We start from the raw sequence: 17,105 nt of genomic DNA on the forward strand, positions 1-17,105 counted from the left end.
CAATCTTAAGAAAAAAAAAGAAATCTATTTTCGGATGATAAATCTATTGTCTATTAATAAGGACCGAAGTGAAAAAAAAGGAAATGTATTGTTAAGATTGAATTCTGTTAGATTCTGTTATAAATAATGTTAATAATAAAAAGATTGCTAACGAAATGTAGAAATGTAGACATCAATTGTTTTCTGTCTATTGTTGAATCATCATTATTATTAAAGTGCAATCGATATCGTTTTTATAATCTGAATAATCACTGCCAACGATCGCTATCATCATCAGCGACCAATGACACAAAGTCTAATAATTGTAAATATAAGATTGCCATTATTGGTAGTGGTCCGGCCGGTTTTTATACCAGTCAACAATTATTAAAGGTATGTCTATATCGAATTTTGTTGATTCAAATTCCATCAATAATCACACCATTAGTATCCGAATTTAAATGTTGATATCTATGAAAAATTTCCCGTACCATTTGGTTTGGTTCGTTTTGGTGTAGCGCCAGATCATCAAGAAGTAAAAGTAGGTATCTGAATTGTATTTGAATGATTTTGATTAAAATTTGTTCATTCATATTGTTAGAATGTTATCAATTCATTCACCAAAGTTGCCACAAATGATCGTACACGTTTTATTGGAAATATTAATATCGGTACTGATATTACATTTCAGGAACTTCGTGATGCTTATCATGCTGTCGTATTATGTTATGGTTCATCACAGGATGCAATGTTAAACATACCGGGTGAATCATTGGGTAATGTTATATCAGCACGACGATTTGTTGGCTGGTATAATGGTATACCACAGGATAAAGATCTAGAATTATCATTAAATACTTCGTGTAATACTGCAATTATAATCGGACAAGGTAATGTTGCTTTGGATTGTGCACGTATCCTATTGACCCCGCCGGATATTCTTAAGGTAACCACAAAGTTCTTTTTTATCCAAATGATGAGTCTGATTTTCTTGTTTAACTAGAAAACGGATATTACAAGTCATGCGTTTCGAAAATTATCCAATTCGAACATACGTCGCGTGGTTATAATTGGTCGTCGTGGTCCATTGCAAGCGGCATTTAAGATCAAAGAATTTCGTGAACTTACCAAAATGCCTGATTGTCATGTTCGATTTGATTGGTCACAATCGATTCGTGAACGCTTAGATTTTAATGATAAACTCATCGTGAGTGATTTATTTATTTCTTTTTTTTTTTATTTCTCTTGATTTTTTAACCTACGTTCGAATAGGATTCACTGCCACGTTCACGTCGGCGATTGGCTCAATTATATCGCCAGATAATTGATGGATCAAATGAAATGAGAGATGATTGTTCGAAAGAATGTTTGTTTAAATTTTTCCTAACACCCATTGAAATCTGTTCAGAATCGCCAATGGTTGCAAGTGTACGATTAAAACAAAATCTATTGGATGATTATATACGTGAAGATGCAAAAATTATAGACACTTGTGATAATAAACTAATTGAGGAACCATGTGGAATATTAATCCGTAGTATCGGATATCGATCAGTGCCCTTAGATTCATCGTTACCATTTGATAATCGTCGTGGTATCATTCTTAACCAACAAGGACGTGTCATCGATAATCCTGATCTTTATTGTTCGGGTTGGGCTGCATTTGGTGCAACAGGTGTTATAGTGAACACAATGTCAGCCAGTTTTGAAGTTGGTAAAAATATTTTAAACGATATTCAAGATGGTCGTCTTGATACCGAAACAATCAAACGTGGTTATGATCAAATTAGGCCACTATTAGAGAAACGTCAAGCCAATATTATCGATTTTGTTGATTGGACACGTATCGATCAATTCGAACGTGAACAAGGTCGTAAAGAAGGCAAACCTAGAGAGAAAATCGTTTCCGTCGATCAGATATTTGATGTAAAAAAGAAATTTGAATAGGCAATTTTTTTTATTTGAAACAATTTATTAATAATAAAAAAATCTGTTAATTAATCCTTTTTATTGATTACATTTATATGTAGATGATGATACTATTGAGGAAAGAATCAAGGATTAGATTATTATATTAGTAATGTTAATCAATCCAGTTCGACAGTTTCCTCTTTGACAAGGAATTCATATTCCTCTTCATAATATTCTTGTTGGGTTTGTTCTTCGGTTAGATTACGTAATTGCATCAATTCTTCTTGATGGCTTTCGATAATCTGTCGATTACGTTCACATATTTCTTTATATTCACGTAATTGTTGTTGTCGTTTATCGATCATTTCTTTCGATAATTTTGAATGGGCCATACGATCTTTGGCATCAAATTCATCAGCATATTTCTTTAGATTCTTTCGGATTTCTTTGATTTTTTCTTCGCTCAACAATGTTGGTGGTTTTGGACGCCATGAAAATTGACATAAACGTTCCAATATTTGTTTACGAATAAGACGACCTTGAAATGACCAAACCCAATAGGCATTATCGCTCTAATGTATGGAAATGATAATTTTGATTGAGTTGAGAAAAAAAAATATTAACAAAGAAAGAAAAAACTAACCTTATTGGTCCAATAGCTAACACTGGTGACAACAAAACGACCAGTTGGATCCCATTCAACGTCACTTAATTTGAAATGTTCCTGTGTGTTGGTACGAGAAAAATCCGAAGTATCGACAAATTCCAATGTATAATTGGCACTACGAAGTGATGCCAATAGAATGAACTGTCCGGTTGGCGACCAGAACAAACTATTGCATAATTTTTTCTCGAATTTTTCTAAAATTTTTATAAGAAATAATTAATGTCAATGTTAATCGACTAAAATAGATAACATACTTAACAATGTGACTGTAGTTCCTTGTCCAATTCCATAGAATGAAATAGTATAGGAAGGTGAATCACCATGAACGATTGCCAATTTTGAACCATGTGGTTCCCAGCTAAAATTAACGATCGGTTCTTTAATTTCGATCGAATCGATAGGGATTTGTTTTTCACGTATATGATACAGATCGAATGAATAATTAAGTCCAGTGTATTTATTGGCTTCGTTACGTTCTTTTTTTGCCTTAGTATAACGATCAACTTTAACACAAAGATAATCGCCATTATTTTGCCATTGCATTTTACAATCGGCAACATTGAATATATTCTTTGAACGAACTTCATTTTTCGATGGTATTTCAATCAATGATACACGTGCCGGTACATTTTGTTCTTCAGCAACCCAATAGGCTAATGTATTTTCCGATGGACTCCATACAAAATTCTTAATACCTGGCATTTTCAATGATTTTTTATCCAATAAAAGAAAAGATTCTGTTTCATAAATGCAAAGCGAATCATTATGAATTCGGCCAAAATATTTATCATCATGTGACCATTTGAATATTGGCCAGGCAATACTTTGAACATTTTCAGCATAGAATGTTCGTTTGATTGTTTGCATACGAATATCCCATATGATAATGGCATTCTCTTGATTCGTCAACATTAATGGCTGCGATAAAGTGACAAGGAAACGTTCGCATGGAGAAAAATCGATGAATATGACGCCTTCATGAGCGAATTTAAATAAACGTTCGAAATTAGGTCCACCCCATAAAGCGATACCTTGTTTATGAAATGTGGCCATATATGTACCCAATGGTGACCAATGTACCGATTGTTCAGTCCAATATGGTCGTTTCTGTATTAATGTTGGTTCAGGATTTGAATTCAAATAGATAGCCGTTGTATCACCACCATCATAAACAACCGAAAATTGATCATAACAATCTGGTTCAAGTAACCATTCACGTAGATTACCACGATCTTCATATGGTTTCTTTTCCGGTTCTTCAAAATCATCGGAAATTTCTAGATATTTATCAATATCTTGTATCATATTAACGAAAAACATGTGATTTTTATCCAATTTATGATGATTATATGTTTTGACAGCTTCTTGTGCTTGTTCGGAATTTTCAAATTCAAAAAATACATAACTTAATTAATCAAAAAAATAAAATCAAGTTAGCATATGTAATCGGATAACATAATCATTTAAGATGGCAATTTAACATACCCTTTTGTCATTTCATTTTCATCTAATGGAAAATGATCTTTCAATATCGTACCACATTTGGAAAACATACGCATCAAAACATTACGAAGTTTTTCAAAACGATCTGGTGATACTTTTGGTATACCATCAACAATGATAACACTTTTTAGACCAAAATCTTGTTTAGGTCGATTCTTAAGAATATCGCCAATTAACTCTAATGATATAAATGATTGCCGAATTAATATTCAATCATATGACAACGATCAAAAAAACAAACCTTCATCATCAATATCATCGATAAAATCTTCTGGATCATCAAAATCTGGTTCAGGTTCTTCTTCAACCAATAATGATGATTCTTGTGTCGATTGTTGCTGTTCTTGTTGCTGTTGTTGTTGTTGTTGTTGTTGTTGTTCATCCAATTCAATACCATTGGATTGAAATTTTTTACCTTCATCAGTTTGCATGAGATCACCTTCGGCCATGATTGTGTTTGATAATTTAATAATGTCTCATTCAAACCAAACCAAAAAATAAACAGTGTTTTAAAAAAATGAATTTACGGTGATTATTTTTAAATTTTTAAAATCAAAAATTCTTTTTTTCTTTCTTTAATTCAATAAATAATTATTTTTTCAAATAAAGACAATTTATTTCGGCATCAATCAAATCACATCACACACACACCGAAACAACAGCGGAAAAAAGAACATCATTATGTGTGAAGAATAAAACAAAAAAAATGCATGCACGAAATAAAAGATCGCGTGTCAAAATTGCCCGTACATATAGTACGGGTCAAAAATTAATGCATCAAGTTTCAAAATTCAAAATATCAATTATTTGGATTAAACTTTTCTGGATGATTTAATCTTGAATTTCTTCTTTTTTTTGCTTTTTGGTTCGATTAATTCATTTCCTTATCCTTCAATCGAATCGATTTGGACAGAAATTCGTTCAGAAATCCGGTTGTTTGTTTATATGTCAAATGTTTCGTTTTTTTCTGGTTGTTCTGCATCTAGAAAAAAAAAATGATGAAAATAATTAAAATGTAATGAATTCATCAATTCAAACAACAAAAACGACAAGAATTGTAAATTGAAAATTTTTTGAATTAACACTAAAAACCAGAAAAAGAGCTCAACAGGATCTTTTTTTTCGTTTTCATGTTTACTCATTCAATGATACAATTAAATCGATTGTTTTTGAATTAATTAATCAATGAATTATTGTATCGATTTGTTTAAAATATAAACAACAAACACATATCAGTTTCATAATAGGCGTCGGCTTTATTTATTTTTATAAAAAAAAGGATTTATTTTTATTTTTATTTTTGGTTTGTCCTTATAATTATTGGTTGTAGTGGTAAAACAAAAAACTATCGATATATCGAATTGATAGGCGGTTCATTTCATTTCATTTTAATGATAAACACCGAGCATCACCGTGCGTCTGTCAATTTACTGTGCGTTGTGGATGGTTATATCGAATGCAATCAAAAAAAAAAAATCTAAAAACCATAGAAAATTTTTTGTTTCTTTTTTGTTGCTTCGATATTTCTGGTATAGTGATTATCGTCAATCATCAATAAACCACCACTATTGTATTGTTTATGTTGTGCTCAGTATACGAGTCTAAATCAATTCATTAACATATTTTTTAATTGTTGTTTATTATCTTTAACAAACAAAAAAATTAATTACAAAGTAAAAAAAAATGTCGGCCGAAGATAATTCGAAAAATAATTCTAATGCTGATAATAATGATGGTGGTGATGAAATGAATTTGAATTATAAACCACCGGCTGAAAAATCATTGTCGGACATTGTATCAGCGGATAAAGATGATGAAAGTTTAATGAAATATAAGGAATCACTTTTGGGCAAAGCTGTACAAGATGTTGTTATTGTTGATGAAACAAATCCAAAACGTGTGATTGTCAAAGCATTATCATTGTTGGTTGATGGTCGTCCTGATATGGTGATCGATCTTAGTCAAGGTATGATGTAGTATGATTGTTTTTTAAACTGACAAATGCAACTTTCTATTTCTATTTGAAACAAAAAAAGGTGTTGAATCTGTGAAGAAAAAAGTCTATACCATTAAAGATGGTATTGAATATCGAATCAAAATTGATTTTTTCGTACAACGAGAAATTGTTACCGGTCTTAAATTTCAGCAAAAAATTTATCGTCATGGTATGAAAGTATTGAAAACGATCAATATGGTTGGATCATATGCACCGAAACATGAATTACAATCATATACAACACCGGTTGAAGAAATGCCATCTGGTATGTTATCACGTGGTACATATACGGTTAAATCATTATTCACCGATGATGATAATAATGAACATCTTAAATGGGAATGGTCATTTGAACTGAAAAAAGATTGGGATTAATATTTAATTCATATCATTTTCAGTAATCAGAAAGAGAGAGTGAGAGAATATACCTGTTATTAACAACAAAGATTTTTTTTTATATTTATCCAGAATTTGATCATTTATAATTGCCAAAAAAACTTAAACACACAATGATTCGATCTTTGAATTCGGCTCACCCTTTTTTTAATGATAATTACACATCCATTTGTGTCGAACACACACCTAAACATTTCACATTAATTTTGTTAATTAATGAAAACGATACTTCCATAATGAATGATCTTAATTTGAATAAAAAATCATTGATTAATTTCAAATAAAATATTTTGATTTTGTTTCAGTTTGATCAAATTTATTCGAAAATGTAAATTGAAGTGCGCATGCTCCAATCGAATAAATGTATTGAATATTTTTTGAGCTTGAAAACTTTGAAATCATTTTTTGTTGTGATCGGCGGATTTTCATCTTTTTTTTTTTGGTTGATTCCATACAGACCGTTTTGGTTGGAAAGAAAATGCCACGAGGACATGAATTATCCGATTTTCAACGTGGTCGTATTGTTGGAAAATATGAAGAAGGTGCAACCATACGTAAAATATCAAAAGATTTAGAAATATCCAAAACAGCTGTACATAAAATTATAACCGATTATAAAACAATGGGTAAAACAAGTGCCGAAAAACGAACCGGTCGTCCAGGACCATCCGAACAACTTTTACATTCAATACAACATACAGTTGAAAAAGAACCTGGAATTAAATTATCCGAAATTGCAACCAGATTTAAAATATCCGAAACATCAGCTGGACGTTATCTACATTTATTAGGCTATTATAAAAGCTAAATTACTTCAAAAAATTCCAAAATAAAAAATAAATGATCCATATTTCAATTTTTTTTAAATTCTTTTTATTGAAAATGAAAGAGAAAGAAAGAAAGAAAAAAATATCACAATATAATTTGTTTCACAACAAAAACAGAAATTTTTTTTTTGATCAGAAACAAAAACAAAAAAAAGAAAAAAAGAAAGAGGTGATGAATGAATTATTCAAAGTATCATTTAAGAAAGAAAGATGTGAGCGAAAGAATCTGGTGGGCATAATGCAATTTATATAAAGGTAGAATCAGAATGAGTGAATTATTAATGATCACAACTTGTTTGATGGTGGTCCCCATTTACCTTTCTGCTCTATTCAAATTCATAATGATTTTTTTGATAAAAAAGTAGATAACTAAAAATGATGGAAGAGAAAAAAAATGTTTCAAAATTAATCAAATCAATCAAAGCAATCAATCGATTAATTTTACCCTTCACTATTGAGCACATCAGTTTCGGTGGCTTTAGTTACTGAATGATCATCACATTTAAACCAACGGCCATTACATCGAACATATACTGTATAATGACCAGTTTCCAATGTACCACTATGATTTATAACGGCAAACAATGAATAACTAAAGAAAAAAACAAAATGATAAATTAACAGAATTTGAGAGTAAAAAAAAATCTATTTTACCTATTATCTTTACGCATTTTTTTCAATGGTGGTGGTTTACAATCTTCACCACCACCTTCATAATCATCATAGCTTGTTGTTGTTGTTGTTGTATCGGATATTTGTCGACGAGCTTGATGACCAATTTCCGATGTTGTAAATGGTGTCATATCGATCATTGTTGGAAATGATACATATGTTGATATTTTTTTATTCAATCTATTTGTTTGTTCAAAACGTTTTAAATGAAACGATACAACAATTGGTAATGTTTTCAATGATAATTGTTTGGTTGATTCTTGATAACTTTCACATTTGTTACATTTAATTTTAGCTGAACTACCTAAATGTTCAGTACGTGTAAATAATTTTAAACAATCATATAATGATAATGATGGTGTTTTGATAGCAGCCGATGTTGTTGTTGATGATGATGATGATGATTTAGTCATTGTTGTTGACGACATTCGATTTTCAATATTTCCAGCATTATTCACTAGATCAAGGCTAAAATCCCAGATTGGATCAACAACCGAACTAACACCACTAAATAAAAACAAAACAAAACAAAAAAAAGGAATTTAATAAATCAACATTTTTTGCCAAAATAAAATTAAAATTCACTTACCCACAACTTTGGCATACAAGATCAGATTGTAAACTGCCAGTAAATATTTTATCAATTATACAATTGCATTTTTTATTGTTATTATTATTGCTGTTACTATGTGATGAATTATTACTGCTACTATTTGTTGATGAACTATCATTCGATTCTATCAATTCGATGAAAAACTCATTAGATTTTTTTTCTTTGTTTACAATTTGATTTGGAAAACATACCTGATGAATGTCGATGCAAAATATTCAATGTTGAAATGAAAAATTCATGTGCATCCTGTTGTTCATAACCAGCTAAATGTTTTGCATGTGTCCATACTAGATGCAATAATTTTACCGGCATATGTGGTTTCTTTTCACCCGAATAAAACTAAACATCAGAAAAAAAAGAATTGAATTTGTATTGATTTTTTCAAAAAAAAAAAAACGGTTACTGATTGAAATTACCTCTTGGACCAATTGTGACATTTCACAAACTAAACATTCATTTGAATCACGAATACAAATATGACGATCACCGAGAAAATAATCACGTAATGGTTCAGTATGTACTAATGTTTGTACAATACAATTCATAAAACAAGTACTGCCTAAATTAATTAAACCACGAAGACCATTATAACCACGATGAACATTTAATCGTTTTGTTGTTGTTAATGTATCGAATAATGCTTCATCATATGCATTTGGTTCCCAACGATATGGAAAATCAACATTACGAATAAGTGTATTTCTACGTAATTTCGATGCAATTGTTTCAAATTCAACATCAAATATATAATTATCACAATCAAAACAATAAACATAACCATAATGAATATCCATAGCTGAATGGAAAATGAATATAAAAAAAATCATTTCAAAGATAAATAATTTTAGAATTTGATTGAATCTTACCTAAATTATGATTATTATCTTTTGAATGTTGATGGATATGTTTGTATGTAAAACAGGCACTCATCCGACAATAAAGGCAAACATGTATTCGTGTTGGTAATCGAATCGATGGACATGATTCATTATAACAACGACATAATGCTGCCTTAAATTTTTTACTTGATTTATTAATGGCCAATATTAATATTCGATATAGATCTCTATATAATTGTTGTCCATTGAAACGATGTTTCCAAGCAATGATATGTTCACAGGATATAAGACGGATTTTTGATTCGGCATTGTTGGTTGTAGCCGCAATCATCATCATCATCGGAACACATCCAACACTTGATACAGATGATGAAGATGATGATGATGATTCTTCGATTGCAGCTGCAGCTGTCGATGATGATGATGACGATGATGATGAAGAGGATGATGATGATGATGATGATGATAATAATCCATCAACAGCAATATCGGTTGATTTTGATTCATAAAATCCATCATCAACTATGGCAGATGCAGTAGCTGTATTCATATCATTTGTATTGGCCACTGTTGCCGATGTTCGATGCTGTCGACGAATCATCAGAATTGTTCCAGTATTATTGATGATCGTTTCACTTGACAGCTGCGATGTTCTTACGGACGTTGATGATTCAACGATTGATAATGATGTTGATGGTGATGATTTTTCCAAATTATGACATATCATCGAGAATGAATAAATTTAGGAATGACTGAATGAATGTTACAATTGATTGAAATGAAAAAAAAAATACAAATAAAATTCTAGAATTTTAAGAAGAAAAAAACACACAAAATTTAAGATTAAAATTTCGAAATTTCTCAACAACAAAAAAAATCAAACTCAAATCATAAAATGGAAATGATTTTACGATCAACAACAAACAAACAAACAAAATAAAAAAATCAAAATGAACAGACAATCAGATTATTATTATTATTAAAAAATACAGACGCTTCTCCTGCATCCGATTACATTATTATTATTATTGTATTTTGATGATTTCGAACACACGATATTTTTTCATTTGATTGAGGATGAGGATAATGAAATGAAAATCGAATTGAATAAAGAGCAGCAGACGGCAGTATACAACACAGTTCTATGCGCAGCCAAAAAAAAACAAACAACAAAGAAATGCATTGAGGAGATAATGCTAGTAGCATGGTATATCGACCATGGTGTTAATAGCAAACATCAAAACAGCCAGCTGGCATTGTGTGTGTGTATAGAAAAAAAAATGTGATTTAAATGTCCAAAAAGGCAAAAAATTTTTCAAAGTAACGCCATCTTTTATCATTGTTTTTTTGAAAAAAGTTTTCAAAAAAAGTTTTTTTTTGCCATGTTGAGATGATGATATCACACAGGAAATTGAATCCAAATCGTTTGAGTAATAAGAATTGTTTGTTAAAAACAAAGGATGATTGCACCTACGACAATCGACAATCGAGAAAAAATGGCTACAATTTCCGTTTTGGATCCATACAGACAAACAGGACATGAGGGTTTTTCCATCAACAGATCATTATGCCAAAAAAAAAAATAAGCGACATCCAGATAATTTTGTTTGTTTGTTTTGCTTGGTTTGTTGTTTACAAAATGCGCAATCAATTCCAGAATTCTATGGAAAAAAATGAAAATGAAAAAATCAAATTTCAAAATGAAGAAAAAGATTACACACCAAAATGAATCGTGACCAAAGAGATAAACATCATCATCATCTTTATGGTCGAATCAAATTTTTTTAAAAATTTTTCTGGTTTCAACTAATGAATGGGGTGGAATATCATCAATTTTTTTTGGTTGTTTTTCTGTCGTTGCAATATCGATCTAAATGATTGATTGATTGTAATCAATATAAATACCTGATCGCCATAATCATCAATCGAATGATTGGGTTTTGATGCAAAATTCCACATTGATTGCTGCTCTTTTTTTCCCTGGTTGAATTTCATTTCTTAACGATAATGATGATAATGATAATTTGGCTGAATTCGATCATTTGCCTGGTAGTATTATTAGCCATTAATCTGAATGCAGTAGCTTCCGAAGAGAATTATCAAAATATTTGGGCAGTAAAAATCGATGGTGATGTATACAAGGCAAAAGATGTGGCTCGTCGTAATAATTTTGAATTGATTCAAAAGGCAAGGTTTTTGGTTGTTGGTGATTCTTGTTGTTGTTGATTATTTATCATTCAAAATGATTTTTTCCCCACTTTTGATAGTTGGATGGATTTGATAATATTTACATACTTCGTCGTAAAGATTTACCCGAAAATCATCGTATGAAACGACAAGCAATTGAACATGATCAAATATTAAAAAATGATTCATCAATAATTTGGTCCGAACAACAACGATCAGCTATACGTGTGAAAAGAACAATTTTACCACCACCACCACCACCAGCATCGAACAAAACAAAAAGATCATCTTCTTTTAATGATAAATTACGTAATCTATGGGATACAACACAACAATTTATGTTTTCATTTGGAATGAATCAGAATAAAGTTTTACATCAATTTAATGATGAATTATGGCCATCACAATGGCATATACATTCATCTGGATTTTCAAGATTTGATCATGGTATAACTCGTGTTTGGGATATGGGTTTTACTGGTAAAGGTATTGTTGTCAGTATACTTGATGATGGTAAGATAAGATGAATGATAATTGATTGATTGATTGATAATTAATAACAAAAATCGATTAATTGCGATTGTGATTTTAGGATTAGAATGGAATCATTCAGATTTACAAGCAAATTATGATCATAATGCTAGTTATGATATGAATGATGATGATCCGGATCCAAGTAAGTAATTTCGTTTCGAATATTTTATCCAATTTTATTGAATGTGCATTGTTTGTGTTGGTGGAAAATGATAATAGCACCACGATATGATATGTTCAATTCGAATTCACATGGAACAAGATGTGCTGGTGTTGTGTCGATGATACCGCAGAATAAAAAATGTGGTGTTGGTGCAGCATATCATGCTCGTATCGGTGGTATTCGATGTTTGGATGGTGATGTATCCGATATTGTCGAAGCAAATTCATTAGCATTTCGTAATGAATATATCGATATTTACAGTGCTAGTTGGGGACCAAGTGATGGTAAGTTATTTGCTAGTTGGTGGACAAATTTTGGTTTCACACATTCATTATGTAGACGGTATGACAGTTGATGGACCAAAAATGTTAGCTCAAATGGCACTTGAACGTGGTATAACACATGGTCGTAAAGGAAAAGGAAATATTTATGTTTGGGCATCCGGTAATGGTGGTAGTCGTGGTGATAATTGTAATTGTGATGGATATGTTAGTTCAATATATACAATTTCGATAAATAGTGTTAGTGAATCAGGTCGTTTTCCATGGTATGCTGAAAAATGTTCATCAACATTAGCGGCTGCATTTTCAAGCGGTGCATTTAGTGATAAAAAAATCGCAACAACTGATATTCATAATACTTGTACAAGAGAACATTCAGGAACATCGGCTGCAGCACCATTAGCAGCAGCAATATTAGCATTAGTATTGGAAGCAAATCCTAATCTAACATGGCGTGATATACAACATTTAATTGTTTGTACATCGGAATTTAGTCCATTGTTAGATGAACGTGGATGGCGTAAAAATGGTGCAGGTTTTCTGTTCAATAGTCGTTTTGGTTTTGGTCTTTTAATGGCCGAATCATTAGTACGAATGGCAACCAGATGGGATCCAGTACCTGAAAAATATATCTGTGTAATTCAACCGAAACAACTATTTCAACAGCAAGTATCAACAAATGGTGATATAATTCGAGTATATTTCCTGCTTCAACAAAATCAACCGGATTGTCCGATTGAATTTCTTGAACATGTACAGATAAAAATAACATTGGAAACAAGTAAACGTGGTAATACCAGAATGTTTATGTTTTCACCACAAGGTATTTATTTATTTACAAAAATCCAAATGAACAATTTACGATTGCTTGGTTTTTTTTTCATACAGATACTTTATCAGTATTGATGTATCCACGAATTAAAGATAATTCTATGGATGGTTTTCATAATTGGAATCTTACATCTGTTCATTATTGGGGTGAAAAACCTATCGGTTTATGGCGTCTTTACATACAAAATTCGGTAATTTTATTTCTAAAATGATCGAATGACCTAATGTTCTAATTGATTTTAATCGAAAAAAAAACAATTAGCAAAAAGATAAGAGCGTATTACAATTGAATAATGTTCAATTAATATTACATGGTGTACGACAACCGGGTGGATGTTTCAAACATCATCCATTTAGACGTTATCTAAATGAAGATCTCATTTCACAAGTAACACAGGCTCCTTTTGCCGAATTCGATGAAAATTCACCACAACAATTCGATAATTTTTTCGACAATTACGAATAATTTAATTAATTGTTTGTTTGTTTAAACATAACAAAGCTATTTTGCAATATTATTATTATAGTTATTATATTTTGAATTTGAATACAAATGAAATCATTCATAATTATTTTAATGATAATAATTACATCATTTTTATCATTATCATACGAATCGATTAATCATTTGGATTGTTTATTCAATCCAACAAATAATCAAATTAAAGTTCGTTGGTCGGTCAATTGGACATTTATAATTGATCCGAAAAAAGTTGAAATTCAAATAATTGAATATAATAATACATTAATGTCATGTATGTTATTACATCATTAGTTATGTTTGATTGATTGATTGATTGGTAAATGTTATCAATTTCTTTTCTTTTTTTAAATATTCAGTACGATTAATAATGCGTCCAATTGATTTTTATGGTGAATTTCGTTGTGCTGGTCATTATTATCGAATGTTTGAAGGACAAATACTTCAAAAAGATAAATTAAAAGATTCAGATAATTCAAATAATGATGATGATGATGAAGAAATTTTCGATGAACAAACATTACAATTAACAAAAGAAGTATCGAATGAACCTGTATTTGATAATTTAGGAATTGTAGCAATTATTGCTACAATTATTTATTTAATATTATCATTTTTAATCGTTACAATTAGTATGGCCATTCGTAATGCAACAAAAGATTATGCTAAATTTATGTACATTCGAAAATATGGTTCACAAATCAAAACATTTGCTATGCTTGACATTGATATTGATCGATGGTAAAATTAATCATTTTCATTTTGTTGAGAAGAATATTCATTTTCAATAAATGATTCAATTTGATCGGGAAAAAGTTGACGATAACGTTGTTCTAATTGTTCTTTTAATTCACCATAATCATCAAAACGTTCAATTTCTTCCGATAGTATCGATAATTTTAATCGTCTTTCCATTTTATCTTTACGTTTTCTATTTAATTGAACAAATTTTCTAATCGATTTGATACGATTTTCTGTATCATAATTAATTGGTTGTGTTTGTGCTATTTGTTTCGAGTTTGGAATCGAATTCAATAAAGGTTCAGAATCAGGATTACCAAGTGCTTTCATCTGCAATAAATCCTCTTGATGTTGTGCTCTTGTTCGTGGCATATTTTGTATCACTTTGTTCATCAATGTTTCATAATCCAAATTTGGTACGTATTTTTTAAACACATTGGCCGGCATTTTCATTTCATCATATTCATTTGCTTGACTTTGATAACTTAATTGTTTAATGTCATCGATAGAAGTTGATGATGATGATGATCCAGCTGTACTGATTCGATCAACAAGTAGATATGAAGATTGATTAGAATTGATTTTATCATTGATTGCAAGTTCAGCACGACATTTTTCCAATCGTTGCTCGATCTCCTGTTCATTTGATGCTTGTAAATCGAATACAAATTGTATCCAAGGAACATTACGAGCAAATTGCATTCCAATCAACAATTCATGAAGACGACCTTTGTTGGAATTCAGGATGGAACCAATCTCCTTACGATCATCGGCATTTTCATTCGTCCAATATACCTGAAGAAATTGGTAATCACCAGACACACGAACATCGGTAATTCGAAATTTAAATTCTAGAATCAATTTTGATAAATGACTATCCGTAGCGAATATTTCAGCCGTTGCACGTAGAAAATTTGTATTTAAAATTCGCATTCGACTTGTTATGAATGATTGTTGTAGGCCTTGACGACGTATCACTAGTTGTTCGGGTGAACCAGTCGGATAATTCCATTCTTTTACGATCGGATTGATATGATTTTTTGAATCCATCATTAAGGCTTTAGTGGTGGCTGAAAGTGCAGCTTTTTTCCGTTTGATCTTTACCTTTTGATTTGTTTTGATTCGTTCCATTGTGTCACGAACTTCACGATCAAATTTATCTAATAATCGTTGCTGTTGTTTAAGTAATGTTTGCCGAAATAAATGGTGACCACGCATCTGTTGTGATGCAATCACTGGATTTATTCGAAAGATAAAATTAGCTAAAAAATGTTGCATTTTCAAAAATTTTCGAATCCATGTGATTGGCTATTTCAATACATTCACTATTTCGACTGATCTTGGATCCCAAATTTCTAATAAAAAATTTTTTTAAAATTAAATTAACAAAATTTCTTCCTTTTTTTCGACTTACATTAATGATATAATTAAAATGAAAATTTTTATCCACAGACGGTGATTTGATAACGTTACATTGTCTCAAAGTTTTTTCTATCGATGAATTTGATGCATCCAACCGTTTAACATTCAATGTGGTCGAACAGGTTGTTTTCAACGGTTCGCCCAATGCTTGATTATCAGCCCATAAACTAACCTGATTAATTATAATTATAGCCATATTTCGTTCATGTGCCAATTGTTTTAACTTATTGGCAATAGTCATTAATTGAACAATACGATGACTACTTTCATGTTGATAATCATAACGAAAATGATAGGCAATACTATCGAGAATTAATAATCGAACATTCGAATGATGATCAAGAAATGATTCCAATTGACCATCAATGATCATAGTTAAAAGATCATCTGCATGTGTATTAACATAACGACAATGAATTCCCATAAGAATTTCTTCAATTCTTTTTTTAAGTAGATGTTCTTCTTGAATACGATCACAGTAATAATTCATAGCCATCTCTTTGATTCGTTCAGGTCGAAATGAATTCTCCGTATCCAGATATAATGCTTCGCCATTTAGACCGCCTTTACTTGCATCCAAACGAACACGAAAACAGAGCTGAAAACTGGATAAAAACAATATCAATTTTGACGAAAAAAAATCACGTTAGTTTATCAATTACCAGATCTGTGATTTACCGGCACCAGCTTCGCCAAACACCTGTGTCAAGCGGCCAGTGGACAAACCTTTTCCACCGAACGCTTGATCAAAACCATTGGATCCAGAACGAATTAATTCCGTATGAATATCCAATGTCGATGGCGTCATTGGCCTTAGACATGATGTGTGATTAATACCTAATATTTTTGTTTCAATTTCATCAACTTCTTCTGGTAAGAAACCGAATTGTCTGTCTTCTAGAATACGAATATTCGTATAGAATCGAAGCTGATTTGTAAGAATAAATCCATTTTGTTCAAATTTAATCTTTAATGATGGACTAAGATTTGAAAAATCCGATAAGAAACGAGTAACATTTGATAATTTATCCATCGTTATTATGACGAGAAAACAAAAATTGA

At 30.8% G+C, this 17,105-nt stretch overlaps 8 protein-coding genes across 8 annotated transcripts; 5 read left to right on the plus strand and 3 right to left on the minus strand.

Annotated features, from left to right (window-relative positions):
- The first annotated feature begins 2 nt into the window (after positions 1 to 2).
- dare (NADPH:adrenodoxin oxidoreductase, mitochondrial) lies at positions 3 to 1,980 on the plus strand. Its single transcript, XM_027341183.2, has 5 exons — positions 3 to 372; positions 428 to 520; positions 581 to 925; positions 983 to 1,186; positions 1,252 to 1,980. The coding sequence occupies exons 1-5, from the start codon at positions 127 to 129 to the stop codon at positions 1,924 to 1,926; spliced, it is 1,563 nt and encodes a 520-aa protein (XP_027196984.2). The 5' UTR covers positions 3 to 126; the 3' UTR covers positions 1,927 to 1,980.
- Positions 1,969 to 5,384, minus strand: eIF3b (eukaryotic translation initiation factor 3 subunit b). Its single transcript, XM_027341179.2, has 6 exons — positions 5,288 to 5,384; positions 4,302 to 5,042; positions 4,043 to 4,238; positions 2,812 to 3,962; positions 2,534 to 2,751; positions 1,969 to 2,462 (listed from the first exon to the last, which is right to left on the minus strand). Exons 2-6 carry the CDS (start codon positions 4,507 to 4,509, stop codon positions 2,067 to 2,069), a joined length of 2,169 nt encoding a protein of 722 aa, XP_027196980.2. The 5' UTR covers positions 4,510 to 5,042; positions 5,288 to 5,384; the 3' UTR covers positions 1,969 to 2,066.
- A 133-nt stretch (positions 5,385 to 5,517) lies between these two features.
- RhoGDI (rho GDP-dissociation inhibitor) lies at positions 5,518 to 6,751 on the plus strand. The gene is made up of 2 exons (XM_027341190.2): positions 5,518 to 6,026; positions 6,097 to 6,751. Exons 1-2 carry the CDS (start codon positions 5,744 to 5,746, stop codon positions 6,429 to 6,431), a joined length of 618 nt encoding a protein of 205 aa, XP_027196991.1. The 5' UTR covers positions 5,518 to 5,743; the 3' UTR covers positions 6,432 to 6,751.
- Positions 6,752 to 6,809: 58 nt separating this feature from the next.
- Positions 6,810 to 7,308, plus strand: LOC113791414 (uncharacterized). Its single transcript, XM_027341193.2, has one exon. The coding sequence runs from the start codon at positions 6,931 to 6,933 to the stop codon at positions 7,258 to 7,260; it is 330 nt and encodes a 109-aa protein (XP_027196994.1). The 5' UTR covers positions 6,810 to 6,930; the 3' UTR covers positions 7,261 to 7,308.
- A 43-nt stretch (positions 7,309 to 7,351) lies between these two features.
- Positions 7,352 to 10,502, minus strand: not (ubiquitin carboxyl-terminal hydrolase nonstop). The gene is made up of 8 exons (XM_075825100.1): positions 10,364 to 10,502; positions 9,431 to 10,207; positions 8,981 to 9,360; positions 8,756 to 8,903; positions 8,541 to 8,688; positions 7,934 to 8,458; positions 7,725 to 7,871; positions 7,352 to 7,648 (listed from the first exon to the last, which is right to left on the minus strand). Exons 2-8 carry the CDS (start codon positions 10,128 to 10,130, stop codon positions 7,606 to 7,608), a joined length of 2,091 nt encoding a protein of 696 aa, XP_075681215.1. The 5' UTR covers positions 10,131 to 10,207; positions 10,364 to 10,502; the 3' UTR covers positions 7,352 to 7,605.
- Positions 10,503 to 11,304: 802 nt separating this feature from the next.
- Positions 11,305 to 13,977, plus strand: LOC113791235 (neuroendocrine convertase 1-like). The gene is made up of 7 exons (XM_027340982.2): positions 11,305 to 11,590; positions 11,671 to 12,103; positions 12,183 to 12,266; positions 12,344 to 12,571; positions 12,627 to 13,391; positions 13,457 to 13,590; positions 13,662 to 13,977. The coding sequence occupies exons 1-7, from the start codon at positions 11,411 to 11,413 to the stop codon at positions 13,863 to 13,865; spliced, it is 2,028 nt and encodes a 675-aa protein (XP_027196783.2). The 5' UTR covers positions 11,305 to 11,410; the 3' UTR covers positions 13,866 to 13,977.
- Positions 13,953 to 14,695, plus strand: LOC113791239 (uncharacterized). Its single transcript, XM_027340984.2, has 2 exons — positions 13,953 to 14,154; positions 14,240 to 14,695. Exons 1-2 carry the CDS (start codon positions 13,953 to 13,955, stop codon positions 14,623 to 14,625), a joined length of 588 nt encoding a protein of 195 aa, XP_027196785.1. The 3' UTR covers positions 14,626 to 14,695.
- Positions 14,068 to 17,098, minus strand: LOC113791236 (uncharacterized). The gene is given in 2 exon segments (XM_027340983.2): positions 14,068 to 15,902; positions 16,030 to 17,098. Coding segments are annotated over 2 exon segments (2,322 nt in total). The 5' UTR covers positions 17,077 to 17,098; the 3' UTR covers positions 14,068 to 14,627.
- Between the last annotated feature and the right edge of the window lie 7 nt (positions 17,099 to 17,105).

The sequence above is a fragment of the Dermatophagoides pteronyssinus genome, unplaced genomic scaffold (assembly GCF_027571235.1).
Source record: "Dermatophagoides pteronyssinus isolate colony J.1.1.1.1 unplaced genomic scaffold, Derpt_VIB-CSIC_2022.12 sq0003, whole genome shotgun sequence".
NCBI classification, from domain to species: domain Eukaryota; kingdom Metazoa; phylum Arthropoda; class Arachnida; order Sarcoptiformes; family Pyroglyphidae; genus Dermatophagoides; species Dermatophagoides pteronyssinus.